The following is a 20,327-nucleotide window of genomic DNA, read 5'->3' as shown; positions in this document are numbered from 1 at the left end:
TCTACAACAGAACATTAAATTCAAAGACACTGATCTAAAAGGTCCATTTGAAAACCTACTGAAAAACATCCATGCATTGATTAAAAAATAAAAGAGTACAAAAAAGGATCCTCCCAGAGCAGATTCACATTTTAGCTAAAAAAACACAATTTTTACAAAATGTGTGTAAAACTTTTGATTTTTATATGGAATTCATGAATTAGACAGTGGACAACTTTAATTTAAATGTTTGTCAGAGGCACTTTAGAGATCTTATAAATAGGGCTTTGCGATATGGACCAAAAGTCATATCCCGATATATTTAGGCTGAATATAAATTTACGATATATATCCTGATATTTTTATCGCAAAGTGAGAGCAAATGTTCAGTCAAAGTCAAATCTGACATGTCACAAGTTGTTTTATTCAAACTGTTTATTTAAGTGAACATAAATACTGTATAACAACAGGATTACCTTTTTTTAAAAAAAATCAAAACTCCATAAAGTGCACATTTAAATAAAAATAGCCTATGAAATAAAATAGGCCAGTCTTTTTCTGAAATAAATCTATTTATATGAGAATAGAATAAAGAACTAAATATGACAAACCCCAGTAAGGGCAGCATTTATATATAAAGAAAGAATTGAACTATATGGATGTGATATGGTCTAATTCTATATCACATTTAAGAGTATATCTATCTGTCTTTTATATTGATATATCGCCCAGCCCTACTTATAAAGAACATCATGGTTATGGATAGAACATCTTATTAGCACATTACTATTTTAAATTGTGTTAGGCTGAACAGCAGCAATCCAGCTGAGCTGGCATGTTTCTTAGAGTTGCATGGCTACCGGTTAACTTGTTCGACACACTGATTGGAGAGAGATGAAAAAAAACAAACTCCAAGCTGGCCATAGGGCATGCAGAACATCATTAGTGCCAAGTGTCTGAAAGCTGTCAAAAACATTCCCATCACAACGCAACTGGAGTGCTCACTAACAACCCAGACCATTATGCCTCCACTCCACGAGCAAGCCAGCAGACAGAGCCCTGCAGATATTGAGATGTGACTTGGGTGCATGCGGCACATGTACAGTGGCGGCCATTTTCTCTCACCTCAGCTGCGTCAAGAGTCCCAGTGGAGGTTCTCACCCTGGGAGCATGTATGTGACACTTTTGGGACTTGGCCTGGGCAGTTTCTTCCCCTAACAGACCTTATGGGTCTCAGCTCTCAGCTCTGTCTGCTGTGGGATAAATATCTCAAGTGTTAGCTGGAACTCCAGTCTACTGGCTAATGACTTGTAATTTTCCAGTTTCCTGCTGCTGCATTACAGGAACATGACTGGTGTCTTTTCGTAAACGTCCCTAAGACGCAGCACTTAGCCTGAGGAGGACATGACCTAATGTCTCTCTCTCGCTGAGACACTTCTCTGGCTAACTTCCTATCTGACTACCACCTACAGTATTTGTTTGTTTGAGTATGAGGAGTTCAGCCTTTCTGCTTTTTTTTAAAAGTGGTTTGGAAGATGTAAAATGCTGTTAAAACACCACAGCTCAAGTGCAAATGCAGTCTTTCATAATGTAATATGATAAAACACAAATCACCTCTCATCTCCATACAATTGAACTGTCTGACTGAAGGGACGCTGTATTTACTTGGCAGATAATCTAATTGCCGGAGCTTTAACCTGATGGAAACAGCGCTAATACTAATCCAGATCCACTCCTGTCTGATGTCCTGTGCTGCTCTCGTGATACTACAGTATTTACTGTGGGATAACTGCTTGTCACAGCAGTTGGGATCGCCTGCTCCGACATCTGCTTGACTGTGTCGTGCTCTTATTGTGAAGGGCTGTCTGTGCTGGAGTAGCACTGCTGCAACTGTAAACAGAGGTGTTCAACCTAAACCTGGAATACTTTTTACTGTTTTATGTAGATGTGATTGCTGTTTGATACATTATTTGGGGGAAGTTATATAAATTAACAAATGAAGTTGTGGTTAAAGTAGTGAAAGTCAGAATGATTCGTCATGAACAAACGAGGAAAGAAGAACAAAATAATTGGTTTTACATGTAACAAGAAGTGCAAAAGCAATTGTGTAAGGGCTTAGTTCTGGGAGAAGCTGTCTTAAAGTTTGACAAAACATTTGTGATTGATTGATAATGATTTCATCATCTTATCTTATCTTGGATTGGATTTGAAATGGATTTTTACCAGATAGCTTGGTAAGGCAGGCAGGGTCTAGTTCAGGGTTTTGGAAAATAAAAGAATGACATCAGGGCAACATGAGGGTCCAGTATCTACCAAGGTTATTATAGGTGACGAAAACTAGAAGTGAAAATCATTTTCGTTAGCTGAAATAAAAATTAAAACAAGAGTTTTAAAAAACAAAAACAATAATTAACTGAAACTGTATTGTGTGGTTACAAAACTAACTAAAACTAACTAAAATTATAGTAAAAATATCCTTGGTTTTCGTCTTTGTCAACTTTTTTCATACGTAAACCTTTTGGTTGATGTAGGTCTATTTCATCTATCTGGTTTTATGACTTAATAAACTTATTGATAAAACAAAGGAAATTAAGGCAAAATTTATGGTGACATTTTTAATCTCGCACCCAACAAATACCCCATTGCAAAAAACTAAAACTAATAAAAACTAAACTAAAACTAAACATTTTCCAAAAAATAAAAAATAATTAAAACTAGCAAACTCACTCTAAAAACTCATTAAAACTAACTGGGATTTTTCATCAGTTTTAGTTTTAATTTCGTTGTGATTTTTTGTTTTCAAATTCAAACTATTATAACCTTGGTATCTGGTACCACACATAATAAATATCCTCCATTGTTTCTGTCAGATATTTTCTGCTGCCTGCATTATATATATATATATATATATATATATATATATATATATATATATATATATATATACATATTTATATATAGCATAGCACCTCATTCATTCACCTCCTCCCCTTGGTTTCCCCTGGTTCTCTCCACATAATAACACTTGAAGACCGCAGCTTGCCTCTCAGCAGCCCTCGTGTGTAGAGTGTTTCTCCATGTTGGAAGGTGGGCTCAGCATGGTGCTCTAATTGACCCGCCATGTCTGCAAGTGCATTAATGCAGCCACGCTTGGGCCACTTAATGCCCAACAACAACAAACACAGCCATCAATAGATACAGCTGCATTTTTATTCAGCATATACGGAGCCAGTGTGTTCAGTGGTTTGTCCTAAAAGCTGTCAGACAAGGGCCTGGTCAGGAGAGTGGTGGTGGCTGGTCATGGTGTCTGAAACAGCTGACAGGCTGACCTAATCCTACCCCACAGACAGGAAGGAAAAGGAGTGTAGCCTCTGGCCATCTGAGCCATGGTCTCTTAAAGACTAGTTGTTTTGTGTAATGGGTTAGTCAAAGGGGAGCTTGTAAGCTTTACTTACATTCATCTACGACTGGATATAAGCTATTTGAAATAATACTTTAAGCTGATTTTATTTCAAATATTCTAAAGAAAAAAGAGAGAATCTAGAACTTCCTCTAGAATTGTATTGTTTTAAGGTTGAAAGAAAGATTGACATTATGTACCAGGTTTTGGACATTTACACTAGCTTCTTTAATAAGGGAAACACCCCTAATTTGAATATGAGCCGTCCTGAGCGATCTTTTGTTCAGACTTTTTTTGGCCCTGTAGAAGAGCAGGGCCGTTTTTCTCCTCTGAAAAAAGTCTGGTTGCTGATTGGATAGATCGCTAAGCAGGATGTGACATAGTACTGGACGCCACAACAACACGCGACATTTGTGAAAGCCGGCAAAGCAGTGTTGCCAACTTAGCGACTTTGCTGCTATATTTAGCGACTTTTAAAACCCCCCATAGTGACTATTTTTGAAAAAAGCGACTGGCAACAGATCCAGCGACTTTTTCTGGTGTTATTGGAGACTTTTGGAGACTCAGTCTACTCTTCGCAACGAGCCACGGGGGTCGACTTGTTAATAAGAGTAAGAACGAGTCGAAGCGGCACAGTCCTCCTGCAGCAGTCTCTCCCAGCTGCAGTCACAGTGCCGGAGGGGATGTTAACCCCCTTAGCGTCCAGTCTGCAAATTGCTAACAGTTAGCTCTGTAGCAGTGCAGTGTGTATAGCTGCTGCTGCAGGAGGTGTTCACTTAGCGATCTCTGTTTGTTTACAACAAGCACCAGACACTCTGTGCACAGTTAGTGATGCCGGTTAATTTACGATCACTATGTTTATGATCAACAGAGACGCTGTGCATAATTAGCCATGCTGCTTTGTTTATGATCAGCTGCTGACATTCTGAACAGTTAGCAATGGCGGCCACAGTTGCGTCTGCCATGTTTAATCCGTCACGTATGTGATCACGGTCGAAACTGTCGATAAGCAATTACGCGACGATCGAAAACCATACGTAACTTCAAAGTCTCGCAAATCCCTCTGGGGCCTTTTTTTGTAATGGAGACACACGCTGAGTGAGCGGACATTTGAGAGGGCGTGGCCTGAGACTTTCAGTAACTTTCCTTTAAGGGGAAGAGTGGCCACTGGGGCCACTCTTCCCCTTAAAGGAAACACGGCTAATGACACATTTGTTCTTCCAGGCTTTTGTAGGCTTTCAAAGACCCCCAGTAGGATGAGGAAGATTGATCAGCGAGGCTAATTGCAGATGTCTGGATACTGCAGGTCTGGAGCAGTGTCTGCTCTGGCTTTTGCAATACTGACCCCAGGGGCATTACTGGGGTCAGTAATGTTTTTCAATAGCGTTCAATGTTTTTGGAATTATCGTGCGTGGTGAAATCAGTGCTGGCGCCTTTATTTTAGCCCTTGCTTCTCCTTCCAATATAACTGTAAACAAAATGAGTAACATGATGCTGTAGTGCTTTCAACTCCTTTCCCCTCTAAACAACATTCGTCCAAAACATTTACCCTGCACAGGTCAAGAACACATTCTTACTCATTTGTTTGTTTCTTGTCTGCAAGGAGGAGGATCCTGGTTTTTAATCAGGGAGATAGAGCAGATAATGGAGGATTTAGCTATCACTGTTGACCCTCATTGGTGTCAATCCCTCAAACAGCCCTAATCCCACCACATCCTGCCCCAGCTGCTCGCTCCCATGCCTCTCACTGGATCACGCTTTGGGGGAAAAAGGCATCCAGTTCATGGCGTTGAGTTTGAGCCTGTCAGGTTAATTACGTTTTCGACTTATCAAGGTCAGAAAAATGATCAAGGTGATGTCTATATATCGTATGATATTGCCCTTTGTGTTTGTATGCATGTCTGTCTTCATAAGAATGTCACCAACATTTTCAGAATAAGGTCTTAAATGGTCTTAAAATGACAGATTAGCATTTATTGACAATTTATTGTCCAAAAACAGTACACTGTAAAAATATCCCGTTGTTTTTACGGAAAAAAACTGGCAGCTGGGGTTACCAGAATATTTCTGTTTTTTAAGTTGTAGATTATACATTCCTTTACTGCTAATTTAACAGGATGCTGCTGCTTTTATGCTAATTATTTATGCAACATTTACATGCAGATTTTGCTTATTGTGCATTGAATACCAGTAAATTAACATTCAGTTATTATTTATTGTACACTGAATACCAGTTAAATTTACAAGTTGTTCTGTAAAGTTGCTTACATTTGTACTGTATTTTTTGCAGAATTATTCTGGTAACCACAGCTGACATTTTTTCTCTGCAAAAATAATTTTTTTACAGTGTACTTACCATCACCTCTTACCACCTCTTGTCACTCTGTCTGCATCTGTACACTCCTGCATGGGTTTGGATGTAGTGTCTAGCTTCAGTGCCAAAACTGTTTCACTTCCTTAGTAAGAGAACCTTCATGTTTTCCACTCGAATTTCTCCTACACCCATTCACTATGTTTACAGTTAACACAAGCTGTAAACACAGATGCACACTGCTGAACTGGGTAATCACACATATTTATTCATTCATTCTGAGGCAGTGACCTACCTTGTTTACTGTGGCTCATTACTCCTCCAGGTGCTCCCGTGCACGGGAGTTGGATGTGGTTGTAAGAGGGCCCTCACAGACTCACACACTGTTAGATTCACACCTTCCATTATCCTCTAAACCATCATATCACCTTCGCTGTCTCGAGTGCTGGAGGCTTGTTTATGTTATCAACGATTCAGTTACAGCAACTGAGTCACAGCAGACCACTCCATCTGCAAAATGATCATCCCATGAGCCTTTTTATTTATATTGTAGCTGCATACTGGAAGCATTAACTGAACTGAAAATCATGTCTTGATGCACTGTAGACCTTGTTCATCCTGTGCACATTATTCAGTTCATTTGAATGCAATTTCAAGACTCTTACTTAAATTTGATGAGCTGCTGCCGTCTCATACTCACTCAGTATACCTGCTTGGTTGGGCCTCTCATAATTAAGGGCCTTTGAGTGTTTACGGTTCCAGAAGGGTTTTTTGAATAACTGATGAATAAGATGTTATAGATAAAATGTGATCCTCAATGACTGGTGTACTCAATGACATCCGCCCTTAACGTTAAGAGCTGTCAATCATGACGTTACATTGTAAAATGAAAAACATCAGTGTGATAAGAACAACTGAATTAACAAAACTATCTTTGTGAAAAAAATATTTTATACGTACTTTAAGTTTTTAGTTTGGCTAATGTCCCATCTGCTAACATGGAAGAGGATGGGGTAAAGACATGTTCTGCAGCCTGCCACCAGGGGGCGATTTAGACGTTTTGGTTTTACCAAACTCATGTGAATGTAGCCTCAGACTGTAATTGGTGGTCTGTCCTGGTGCCTGGTAGTGGAGGGCTCCAGGGATGAGGCTTTAGCAGGCGTAATAATGCCTGTAAGATGAGAGGGGATTTGACTGCAAGCCCCGACCCTCACTTAAATCCCCCTCATCCCCCTCTCTGAGAGGGGGATCCATGCACAGTGAACTGAACTGAAAGTGCAAGGACCCATGGCACTCTCACAATACGTCAAAGCGTTTTTAGCCATTCGTCTGTCCTATTTTAGAACCCACCTCTTAACCAATTAAGTGCAATAAACGTGAATGGGTAACACTTGTGGATATGAGTAAGCAACACAGCTGATACTGCATGTCAGATTTCAAATTGTAGCCTGCCTTAATTTGAGAGAACGTGACCCTGTCTTAATCCCGTCGGATTAGTAAAACTTCCTGTGTGTGTTCAAAGGATGTGAGGCAGGGAGGGAGGCTGAGAGCACCCACTTATCTGTTTTGTTTGGAGTGTCCATCTTGGTACAGTTAGGTGTTGGGATGTGATTTATCATTATGGGATGTGGTCTGTCGCTGCAGTTTTGCCCTGCTACTGGAGGGTCCTTTGATGTGTGGTAGTAGGCGGGTTTGCTTATTTTTAGTGTGTTTGCATTTGTGTGTATGTGTGTGTAAGTTAGCGTGACTTTGAGCATGTGTGCAAACATACGTGTGTGTGTGTGTGTGTGTGTGTGTGTGTGTGTGTGTGTGTGTGTGTGTGTGTGTGTGTGTGTGTGTGTGTGTGTGTGTGTGTGTGTGTGTGTGTGTGTGTGTGTGTGTGTACAGCACTCCTGGCTAGGTTGTCACATGTTACCTCATGTGCAGCAGTCTGGACGGGGGGACCCGAAATGCCTGCTTGTGTTCCAGTGCCCTGTAAGCAATACTTGGAAATCAAACTAGCACTTTGCATGTACGTGTGTGTATGTGCATGTACACCCTCTCCACCCGAGCAGGCAGCAGAGTCCATGCCCCCCATCCTCCCAACCCAGCCCCAGTGCTATTTATGTATTTGCTCAGCCATGCGACTTAACCCTTTCACAAGCAACCTCAACCTTAGGGCACGTTACACGCCAAGCAGAAATATGCCCTATGGCCCGCATTTCCTGATCCTACACACACACACACACACACACACACACAGACCCACTCCTCCCCTCATTACCCATGATTCACATCTGGCCTCCTTTAAAACAGGGCAGCTTTTCACACCAATGCAAGGAAAAGAGCCGTCAGCAGATTCCTCAGCACTCGAGCCTACAACCTTCTTCCAAAGAGTATTATGAATATAATTGATAATATAAGCAAGAATAGTATAAACTGAACTACAGGTCAATACTGCTTTTTGACCACAAACAGATAGATTGTATGGCTGAAGGAACTGCTGCTCATCTGCAGCATTAAGTAAGCTTTGGGTTGTCCAATATTGTGAACCCATGAGCAAGACATCTCTATTTGAGATTGTACACACAATCAGAAGTGCATGACACACACACACACACTTGGATCAATGTAAATGTCCATTAGTGTCGAAGCAGGGATTAGACCAACTTTAAAAATGGAGCAAATTGAATTATCCTGCTTTCAGATGGCTTGAAAAACATTGGCTTCCCAACATCATAGAACCGTCTTTTTTTTCTTTTTTTTTTTTTTAAACTTTATTTGGCCTCCTCTATACGAGTCTGATATGATATGTTTGCCAATCAGTGTCACATACTTTCAAAATGAAAGCGATAATTAAGATCATTCGATTAAATATTTACTGAAGAATTGATGGACGCAAACTGCTAAATTTCCCAATTTGATTTTAATAAAACACTTTTGATGAATGTTCTGTGACAGGAAATAAATGAGTTCTGTCCTGCAGTTTTGTTTTGTAAACACACTGCATTCTGAGTATGATACAATCTGTTCCAACTTCTTTGGAATCGCACACACACGTACGCACACACACACACACACACACACACACACACACACACACACACAGCACGCATTGCATGCCAAATATGTAGATGTTTAATATAGATTTGATATTGATGTTGGTCTTTGAATCGTAATCTCACATGCTGCTGAGTGTAAACAAACTTCAGTGCTAATGACACTGCAATGTGCACATCTAGCCTCTCTGTCCAGCATGTTAATGTTAGCATTTGATCCCTCTAAAAACAGCAAAAACCAAGGAAGGGACTGAAACGGAAAAGCCATGGAAAAGTCCAGCTGTATTTACTTACTCCCCCTCCCCCTCCATCTCCATGTTACGCTTTTGAGCTTTCCGTCTCCTCGGTGGGCCGATCCCTGGCTCTCTCCACTGAGAAGAGCTGGTCTCTAACCATTCCCACGGAAACAGTTGCCAAAGCAAATTTGGCGAGAGGAAATGGAGACCCTTCTCCCTTCCCAAACCTCCCAATCTCTTCCCTTTCCTTCCCTTTTTCCATGTTTGTGCATATATGTGTGTGTGTGTGTGTGTGTGTGTGTGTGTGCTCCGTCCTTCAGGAAGCAGTGGGAAGGCTTGTGGTTCATGAGGAGTCATTTGTTGCCTTCCCTCTCATTATTCTTTCTCTCTGTGTTTTTCCATACGTATCACATGTGAAACTTGTGAACAATAATTCTGGTGATTTCCATGTTTCAACGTCACAACATTAACATGGTCCTCCCCCGGCATGTGAGGATTCTGTGACCCCTGTGGCTAATGGAAACCTTTTAAGACCCGTCACATCCAGCTACAGACGAGGCTGCTTGCATCTTTGATAAGCAGAGTTTGATCGAATAAATAGTCCATTTATGTATCAGTCAGTGCGTTTACATGACACTTGAAAAAAAGGAATTATTGCTTTAATCCAACTGTAACTGGACAACTGAAGTGCATGTAAAGGTGTTAGTCCGACTGATGTCGGAGTTCTCCAATTCCGATTAAGACACCCAGATAATGCAATTGGAGTAGGATTTTAGAAAAAAAATTTAACTATATTGATATTTGCAAACTGGTGAAATTCCATATCACATTTAAAAATATATCGTTATATTTTTTATATCGATATATATTGCCCAGCTCTAATTCCAACCAACTCGGCTTATTGGAATGATTTTTTTAATTTATTGAATGTAGAAACAGTAGATCCACATCACGCTTTGAACCATTTCTTCCTCTCCACCCAAGCCTCCTTCAAAGCTTTTTTTAATGTATTTTACCATAGTGCATCTACGTGTTGCTGCAAAACCAACCGCCCTTTGGGGACAAATGCTATTGAAGTTAAATTGTCAGCATGAGTTTTACATTACATTGACAAAGAAAAACATGCCGACATTGGTAAATCTAATTCATTAGGTCTGAGGTTTATGATTCAGATGGATCTGACTCGCAACGTAACCCGATCTTGATTCACGGCCCCAGTTTTATGACGTGGTGTTGAAATGTAGAAATCAAAAACTCACCATTCACCGCTATGGAAAAGAGTTTTGAGCATTTAGTGTTCCAGTTGAAAACAAACTTTATTCATTTAATATTTAGACATGTTTGTAAAGCTTTAATGTAAAGCTATTTATACAGCCTTTCTGACTTCAAAGACACATTTCACAATAAATATATGTATATATATGAAAGCTTGTTATGTGGCAGTTGTTTTAAGTTGAACTTTAAGACGAGCTAGCGGTTGCAGCTTTGGGAGCTTTCTCCTCTGTTTTGTCTACTAGCCTCTCTGGACTCTTCCTGGAAGTGAAGGCTGCAAGAACAACATTAGACCTGCTGCCATAACATTTTCTGGGGAAAACAATAAAGGGAAAATAAAGTGAACAGTGAGATTTCAAGCATTATACTGTCCTTCCAGGGAAATGCTGGGAGGTGACAGGAGAGCTAGCATATTTGTATATAGCAGCAGTATCAATACAAGCTGTTTTTGGCAAGGGCTGTGGAAACATACTGTCTTTTTGTTTTTCTTTCAAGTAGCAGGGGAATGTAGGCGAAGCTTCCCTGCTAATGGGATAAATGATGGCTTATGTGGGGAGTGGTGGTACAGGCAGGTACTGCTGGGGCCTCCTCTCTATATACAGCTACCTGATAGCCTCAACATCTGCACACACACACACACACACACACACACACACACACACACACACAGAGAGCCGTGTTTCTGCCTGGCAGGTGTCTTCGCCTTGAAGATCAACAAGTTAATACTTGCTCTTTATAATTCCAAACTTGGAGTGAATACATGCAGTTACTTATATGCTGAGCACAGGAGAAATTACTCCTCGCTGTATCAAAGTGAATATTCGATGAGGTCATTTCAAGTGTAGTCAGCAAACCAGTTCATCTTGAAGTCAGAACTGCGCCTCAGCAAGACGGAGAAGCAGCGAGTCTTGAATAATGAGATTAATTCGATCCTTTGCAGGGAAGCGCTGCAATAGTTTGACTGTAACTATGTAAAGTGTTTTTGCTATTTACTTCATTGAAGACAGAGGCCCTATTGTTCTGTGTGACTCCTCAGCCAAGGAGACGATGGTGGGATGAACTAGTTGCCAAAATTGGAGCTCTGCGTGTGCGTGTGTAACCCACAAACACACAGTCGAGGAATCTCACTCCAGTGAGCAGCCACATCGCTCGCTATATTTTTATCCTGTATGTTCGTCTGGCTGCACACACACATTCACACACAAAGTTACAAGGAGAAGAGAGAGTGGCATTCTGACTGAGATATTAGCATAGAAAGTAGGGCTGGGCGATATGGACCAAAAGGCATATTCCGATATATTTAGGAATATTTTATCACAAAGTGAGAGCAAATGTGACATGTCTTATTTGGCTTTGACCTTGACTGAACAAGTAGTTTTATTGAAACCGTTTATTTAAGTCAGGGGTGGGCAACTGGAGGCCCGGGTGGCCGCATACGGCCCGCACCCTCACTTGAAGTGGCCGTCAGTACAACTACATGCATTTGAGCATGAAATCTTAAAAGTGCAGTGTAAAAATGCACAAAATTACTTCTTGCAATTAATGTTGGTCTGCTGTTCTTGCACTGAAAAAAAAAGAAATCACAGTAAGTGGTTATTTTTTATTTGCTTCAAACCTTTTGTATTCCTATGTATACTGTTCTACATGCATTTGAGCATGAAATATGTTAAGTTACTGCACTGGAAACATATTTAAAATGGCAGTTTCATCATATCTGGTGAAGTACCCGGTCCTATATGTGGCCCTGTGGTGGCGACGATGAAAAATTGTGGCCCCCTGCAGCATTTAAGTTGCCCATCCCTGATTTAAGTGAACGTAAATACTGTATAACAACAGGGGTGCCTTTGAAAAAAAATCTCCATAAAGTGCACATTTACATAAAAATATATCTTAAATAAAAGCCTCAGCTTGTCTGGAGCAAGGATCACAGCGCAAATTTGAACTATATCGATAAATGCGATGTGGTCTAATTCCATATCACATTTAAAAATATATCGATATATCGCCCAGCCCTAATAGAAAGGTGGCGAAAAAGACAAAACAGTTGCACTTGTAGAAACATAAAGCAGCTCAAACCTCAGGGGGAAACTAAAGCTCTGCATGCAGCGTGTTTGTTTGCTCCAAGGCCAGCAGCTAATGAATTCAGCTCCAACCTGAGTGCTCCAGGTCAGCCTTTTTTTTGCATAAGCAGTGGAACGACATGTTGTCTAACACCTGTTGGTTAACCACCATCTGTGGGCCGATGCTGTACGAGGTGAACTGCACTCTGGTTTTGCCCCCAGAAGCGCCTGGCCCCTCCCTTCACAACACTATGGGCCCCTGAGTGAGACATGCAGCGAGGCCAAAGTCAGGTCACAGGCAGGGTGCGGCTCCGCTCGCCCTCCTGAGTGAAGAAAGAGCAAAGAAAACAGGTTGTTTGCCCTTTCATCTGAGACTAGTCTCAGGGGATGTTGGGTTAGGCAACCTGTTAAGCACCGTGTCACTGCGTGTTGTTTGTCTCTGACAGCCATGCGGTCTTGACTCTGACTCACGTTTTGCGGTTGAAGCAGAAAGGATTTTCTACTAAAGGAAATGGAAACAGTGATAAGTGTCCGGTTTGAGAACATCCAAGGTTTACACAGCATTAAAAAAGTTTTACAACAATTTAATATGACATTATACACTAAAGGCCAAATGTTTGGAAGCAAGAATGAATTTGTACATAAAAAGGTCATAGTTTTATTGCTGTACTAATTATTATATAAAGAGTCACTTATTAGAACACTTTTTTTTTTTTACAATAATTATCAGGACTTTGGGTTTTTATTGCTTAGACTTTGTGTATCCTTCTTTCCTTAATGTATAAATCTTATTTCTTTACTCAGCTGCTTCAATTGGAGCCCTTTCTGTGGTAGTTTGTCAGAGATATGAACACACTTGAGATTTATTAGGTTTTTTGTATCCAAACTCTCAAAAGCCAAAGAGCTAAAGTGAATAGTGCAAACTGTCATTTGTTTTTTACTTTTGGACTGAAGTTGTGACTCTTCCAAATCTCCTCAACCCTAAAACTAAGCCCTTCTTTTCTTTTGTTAACATTTATTCAGCAATGGTCTGCTAACATCAATGTATACCTAAAGGTCAATTGAGGAAAATGGTTCAATTCAATAAAGGTAAAGATTGATCATGCAGTAAACATCCAAAAATCCAAAGAATCCATTCTGTTTTTTAAGAAAGCCATTGTGAACAGAAAATGTAAGTTGGTTACAAACTTTTGGCCTGTAGTGTATATCAGTGGGTTGTTTTTTTAGTTGAATCGTTAAAAAAATGAAGTCAAAGTCCACTTCTTAAAGCTTTCAGCCAAAATTCACAATCATCCTGAGTAGATGGATTTTGCTCAGTTTTTATGCTTCTACAAGTGAAAATTCTCAGTTACAACAAACTTCATACAGCAAACTGAGAAAAAGCTCATCAGGAGGCTCTTAGATTTAGTTGTCAAATGTCACACACCCTTTGTCAAATATGCTTCTTTGTTGATTATTGCTAAGCCAAACTGAAATATAGCTGCTTTTTATCATTATTTTTGGCTGTTCCATTCATACAGTTTGACATCTTGTTCCATGATAACTCACTGAAGCTCTTTTAGCCCCAGACTCTTAATTTGTCCATTCGGTCCAACTTCTGTTGCTTGCTTTCTTCCTCTGCGACTGGAATCTTGCTTGTTTGTAGAGGACATCCTGTAATCTATGACACAGGAAACGCACTCAGACAGATAGACGAATAGGGCGGGGTGTGCTTTAAAAAAAAAAGTTTTATTTAGGGCAGACAGCGCGAGGAGGGAGGGGCAGAAAATGAAACTTAGATGGAAATGACAGATTGTGTCAAGAAACAGATTGTGTCACAGCTTTATTTAAAGCTGGTAGAACTTGGTGGCCTTATTGTAAACTCTGTGTGCGACACTCCTATTTTCAACACCTCAAGGTGTCTCGTGTCTGTTAAGGCCAGTTTCACCTCAGCTGGGAGCTTATGTTCTGAGATCAAGTTTTGAGAAGACAGTCATTCCGGAAACCATGAGCTCCCTGGTAGGCCCCTTCTGGCTTCTCTCCAGCAGAGTCCAACAACAATAACCTTTCCTCCACATTTGGGGCTTTCTTGACTGTTTGTAACTCTAATTAATTGGAACTGGAAATGAAATGTGCGTGTGTAATGGTTTTGTTTTTACATGAATCTACCTTATTTTTCTACTTCCACAAACTCCTCACTGCAAAAAATATGAACCTTCCAAGTATTTTCTTCTTATATCTAGCTATAGAATCTTAATTATAGTGTTTTGAGTATAATTTACCTACTGACCATAGCTTTATGTGGTTATTTAATTATTAGTATTATTATGTGCTTATTTGATTATCTTTGATTATAGACTTGTTTTTAGGATTGACATTATGAGCTTTTTCATGCTTTTCAAGCTATTCACCTGTTGAATATGATGAGTTTTTAGCTAAAATATTGGTTCCAATTGAAAGTTTTAGTTGCATGTAGTTTGAATGCTATTTCAAAAGCTTTTTCTACCACCAAAACGTGCTCGTTTCAAGTATCATTCTTATATAATGTTACTACAGTCGGGCTACTCAAGCCACAATTGCTCAAAATAAGTATGTTTGGATTTATTTCAACATATCATTGGTTTTTCCAGTGCCTAGATATGTTTTACTTATTTAAAGAATTCTTATGAAAAAAAATTACTTACTGCACTGGCAGATCATTTTACTTGTTTCGAGCATGTATTTGCTTAATTGTAGTTTTTTTCTTATTTTTTGTCAGTTGGTTTTTGCAGTGCGTGAATGGAGTTTGAACAGCTGAGCAGATCTCTCCATAAACTGTCTACTGACTGACTCATTTGTAGCCCAGTGTGGTTTACCTACTCACAGAAAGAACCCTTTTGATTTACTAGAAACAGTACAGGAGAAAAAACTGAGCCAGTGTGTTGCCAAGAAACACTGCTGATTTGGAACATTTCATGCATTCCTTCAGGGTCTCTGAGAGCATTTCAGAATGGCCTCATCTCTGTGAGGAAACATATTCTTTAACTGCTTAAAGGTCAACACAGTGAAAGTGTAACAAAGTCTGTTTGACAAGTGTCACTTCCCCTCTTGTCTTTTTCACAGTTATGTAGGTTTCTCTACGTTATCATGTCAGAGTCTAAATAAAACTGCGGGTTTGTGATCTGATGCACCTCCATGTTAACTTCCTTAGCATGTTTAATTTAGAAAAAAATACTGATCTACTTTTTACATATCACGGTTCTACAGGTTTTACACCGTTGTCGTAAGCTGGAACACAAATAATTTATCAAAAAAGGCCGATTAAGGTCAGTAAAATGGTTTTACCTAAATAAAAATTCTTGACTTGAAATTGTTTTAAAAAATATATTCATAGCATGCAGTCTCATAGTGACAAACATCAATAGCCTGCAGACAGAGGAAGTGTTCTCAAACTGAGGGTTTCAGTTTTCAACCGAGAAGACTGTTATCACTCCACCCATCCTGTCTCTGCCACAAGCACACACACAATCACACACTCATCGCCATACTAACAGATATGTAGACCCACTTCTACTCACACAGACACGTGCTCAAACATGAGCCCCTGCATGGGGCCCCCCTTTGGCAGCTGAGACGGGCCTGCCACTCTCACTGTTTCCACATATGCTTCCCCATGACTTGAGGCTTTGTGAGTTTCTCATGCAGGGGCTATTCCTAGCTGCCATGTGTGAAGTAAGGGGCTGTAAATTAGCATTTGACAGATATGTGCTTCAAAGGCCCAATACTGACACTTCTTGCCATCGCTTGGATAATATTATGGCAAAAACTCTATCTCTTAGACCACGGAGCATTGCAACTATTCACTGGAAGGATCGATAGTGATGACAAAACTGAATCTGACTTTTAATAAAAGGCCAATGTCATCTCCCAGATACCAGTGTAATGCTAGTGCATAGATATTATGAGGTGTCATGTTCTCAGTGTGAGGTGTTAGAGCTGAGTACATAGACCGTGCAGTCTGGGCACGTCTAACACACACCTCTGATAATCGGAAAGCCTTATTTTAGAAGTGTGACATCCTGTCTATGCTGTGTAATCCACACCGGATCATAAAGGGGGTGGACTGCACAGTGCATTGATGTATGCACACATACACACACACATTTTTGTGTGTCCTTGAAGTAAGACTAGGACTATAATTTCTTCTGTCAGTCAGAGGTGCATCAGGAGGGCAATGTAAAGTTTCCAATAAAATGTCTCACTCTGTCAGAGTGTTTGTTTCTATTGGAGGTGGATTTCTTATGCTTTCATGTCCCCATTTGGTAATGTTTAATCCCAGGGACCCACATAGGAACGTACCATGCACTCTAATGGGATTATTTCAAGTGAATTTAATTATAGAGAAATGACACCATCCTAGGGCTGGGCGATATGGACCAAAAGTCATATCCCGATATATTTAGGCTGAATATCAATATACGATATATATCCCGATATTTTTATCACAAAGCGAGAGCAAATGTTCAGTCAAAGCCAAATATGACATGTCACAAGTAGTTTTATTGAAACCGTTTAATTAAGTGAACATAAATACTGTATAAAAACAGGAGTACCTTTTTTTTTTTTTTTTTATCAAAGCTCCATAAAGTGCACATTTAAATAAAAAACATCTTAAATAAAAAATATCCTATAAACTGAAATAGGCCAATCTTTTTCTGAAATAAATATATTTATATGAGAAAAGAATAATAAATATTACAAAATAACTAAATATGACAAACCCTTGTAAGGGCAGCATTTATAAGAAGAAAAAATTGAACTATATCTATATATGCGATATGGTCTAATCCCATATCACATTTAAAAATATATCGATATATCTTTTATATCGCCCAGCCCTACACCATCCCTCACTTTTTTGCTGGATCACCTGAAACCAGCACAAAGGCAGCAGAGAACAGAGCCACAGACATCACCGAGCCCCTTTTCAAAATAGGAATTCCCACCCTGGCTCTCTGGTTGCCTCATGTCTAACAGTGTCACTGTTCAGTAATCTAGACATGCCGTTTTCTCCGTCTGCCCCCACCACTGAGCCCCATGAGCTCGGCTGCCAATTGTTGACCCCCCAACGCTCTTCTCCATCCAAGATTACCGGGGCCGGATCTCGCCCTGATGGAAAGCCGCGGTGTTGGCAACCAGTAATCCACGAGACGAGGACTGGCACGTGGCATAGAGACTTTGCCCAGAGGCAGCACAGTGTGTGTGTGTGTGTGTGTGTGTGTGTGTGTGTACTGAACTGAACTGCAGGCACTAGCCTCTTGCCTCTAGCCCTGATTTGCTGCCCTGATATGTAGGACATATCTCTTCATTTCTAGATAACCCACAAACCTACCAACCACAGCCAGGAATCTCTGCTATATCCTGTTATAATCTCTCTTTTTACTTGATCAGATCTTCTATAAATAACCTGAAAATGCACAGGTTACCATGGAAAATTGCATAATATTTTTCTCACTTAAACCTCCGAATTTCTAGTAAGAAAAACTGAATGTATTCCTAGTTTAGCAGGTATTTTAGATTATCCTACACACCGTGGAGGACATGATGAAATAAGTTATGGCAGGTGAAATTAGTCAAATGTTTAGATAGGGCTGGGTTGGATTTATTGTCTCTGTACACTTGCAATGGAATGCTGTTCTGCCATTGAGCCCACAGCAGAGGTAGTAACAGAAGCAAACTGACTTCTCTGTAGACTCAAATATATTCATTTAATGTACAAAGGAGTAAACAAACATGTTTTGCTTTGGTCCTTGGAGCACCTGTCTATTCAAAAATACCTTCTCGGATAGGGCTTTTTGTGTTATTATGAAAATAGTTGTTCAGACAATGTCTAACCAACTCTAATCTCTTAGGTCTAGAAATCCAATTATGTAATTTCTACATTTAGAGGACCTCTTCAAGGGACCAAAAGTGCATTCCTGAAGTGTTAAGAAACAGTTTTCTCTTACATTGTTAAACTTCCAGACAGAAAAGAACCATGTCAGTCATGGAAGTACTCTGATGTTGTTATGGAAAGTCATTGAAAGTCATGGAGATGTACATCATGGTGGACTGAGGACAGCTGTCACATCGGCAGACCTCAGCAGTATTTGTTCGTCTAGCCACACTACTTTCCTGTGAGAGCAGCTCTGATTACACACATGTGGCATAGCAGGACACTCTGCCAACATGGCCGAGAGACACACAGAGAGAGGGAGAGAGTATCTAACCCCGTTACAAATGACCACCTGTTGACACCACACGGGAGGAGATAGAAGAGAAAAAAAGAAAGTGATTTCACCGTCATTACATGCCCACATACACCCCATATAAAGTTAGTGGGACTTGAAGTTGGATGATTCATTTCCTGCTGCACACACAATGTTCAATCAATTATGCATTGCAATTGCTCTGTCTGTGTGTGTGTGTGTGTGTGTGTGTGTGTGTGTGTGGCAGCTAGTGACAGCCACAGCTTGGAGAGGCTGAGGTCATAGCCACAAAGCCAGCCTAACGGGGGGGAGAGAGAAACAAACCACTACTTGTTTGTCTGTATGTGTGTGTCTGTGTGTGATAGACAGATACGCACACACAGACACACATTGCCCCAGTCACCTATAGCCTCCTCTCTTGGCTGCCCATGAGCAAACACACCTACCTGTATTGGATTGTGTGTGTGTGTGTGTGTGTGTGTGTGTGTGTGTGTGTGTGTGTGTGTGTATGTGAGTGTGTGTGACAGAGTAAACACCACACCTACATTTAAACACACTCACACTTCCAGCTTTCAGACACCTCTGCTGGCACTCCTGTATCAGGCATCCACACACACACACACACACAGAGTTATTGAGCTGATACCGGTGCATCTTCAGTTCACTGACTGATGTATTTGCACATTCAACCAGGAGCGCAGATGGGATTTTTGAACTGGGGGGGGACGAAACTGTCAGCAAATAATTTCCCCAAAAATGTTTTTATTTAAACATTTTTAAATGAACTGTAGTGTAAACAACAACCAACATATTAACATGAAACATACAACAACAACATACTGACTTGAAGTTGACTCAATGAAGGACCCAAAAACATCTCTCCTCCTTTCATCACCATGAACATACTGCTGTCTGTCCAGTCTGTCAAGCCTTTAGGACCAGTGGCTCCCACAGTTTTTTCTGAGACTATGATGGGGGGACCGAAACAGTCTGGGTGTCCGGGAGCATGCTCCCCTGGAGAACATTTTTGCCCTAAAAGCCTAAATTTGGTGCCTCTCACACATTCTAATGCCACTATTCCATCTTAATCATTTCATTTTTTAATGAATTATTGTTGTTATTATTGTTCTGTTTTATTTAAGGCATCATATTTTGACAGTCTTCTTGTAAATTCTGTGGTGGACTCTGCTAACACATCCATGTGCTCTTATTTTGAAAGATACATGTGTTTGCGTAACACTTTATGGTGTGTTTGATTTACACTGAAAGTCGGAACTTGGAGCTCGGAACAACGTTGAATATTCTGACACTCGCGTAGACCTTGAACGCACCATTAGCTGCTGGACTCTCTATGTGCGCTGCAATGTAAATAGTCTAACTAACAGAACATTATTCCTCTGTTTTACCAACGATGTTTGTCACTTCCCTAGTGCCATCTGCGCGCATGCATTCAACCCTATTTGTAGTAGCACACATATTTGTTTTTCTGTTTTTCATTTTTCAGAATCATGAGTTTATACGAGTACATAATGTCTTATATGAAATTTTTTTTTTATTATTTTTCCAGAGTGAAATACAGCCAGGTCTTTTTATAACTGTAACCGTATGTCTCTCTTTTCTTCCAGGTGTCCGATCCCATCCCGATGAAAAAGCCCAAACATGAAGACGTCCCACCACAGTCCCTGCTGGCTGACAAAGAGAAGCAGCATGACTGGCTCCAGTCCCTGGCCTCTTCCAATAAGGTTGGTATTGCTAAGCTTGTCCGTGATGCCCATGATGACAATGATGCATGGTGCATTAGATAAGATGTCATGTAATATTATAC

General features: G+C 40.3%; 1 protein-coding gene across 1 annotated transcript in view; it reads left to right on the top strand.

The window, feature by feature from the left end:
• The window catches only part of skia (v-ski avian sarcoma viral oncogene homolog a), a 91,525-nt gene that overhangs the window by 57,552 nt on the left and 13,646 nt on the right, over window positions 1-20,327 (top strand). Inside the window, exon 2 of the mRNA XM_059333242.1 lies at window positions 20,128-20,244. Within this exon, the coding sequence (XP_059189225.1) occupies window positions 20,128-20,244 (117 nt within the window). The remainder of the gene's footprint in view (window positions 1-20,127; window positions 20,245-20,327) is intronic.

This window comes from Centropristis striata, chromosome 5, assembly GCF_030273125.1.
Source record: "Centropristis striata isolate RG_2023a ecotype Rhode Island chromosome 5, C.striata_1.0, whole genome shotgun sequence".
Lineage (NCBI taxonomy): Eukaryota > Metazoa > Chordata > Actinopteri > Perciformes > Serranidae > Centropristis > Centropristis striata.
The sequence above is the reverse complement of the archived record's forward strand: the minus strand, read 5'-3'. Positions and strand labels throughout refer to the sequence as shown.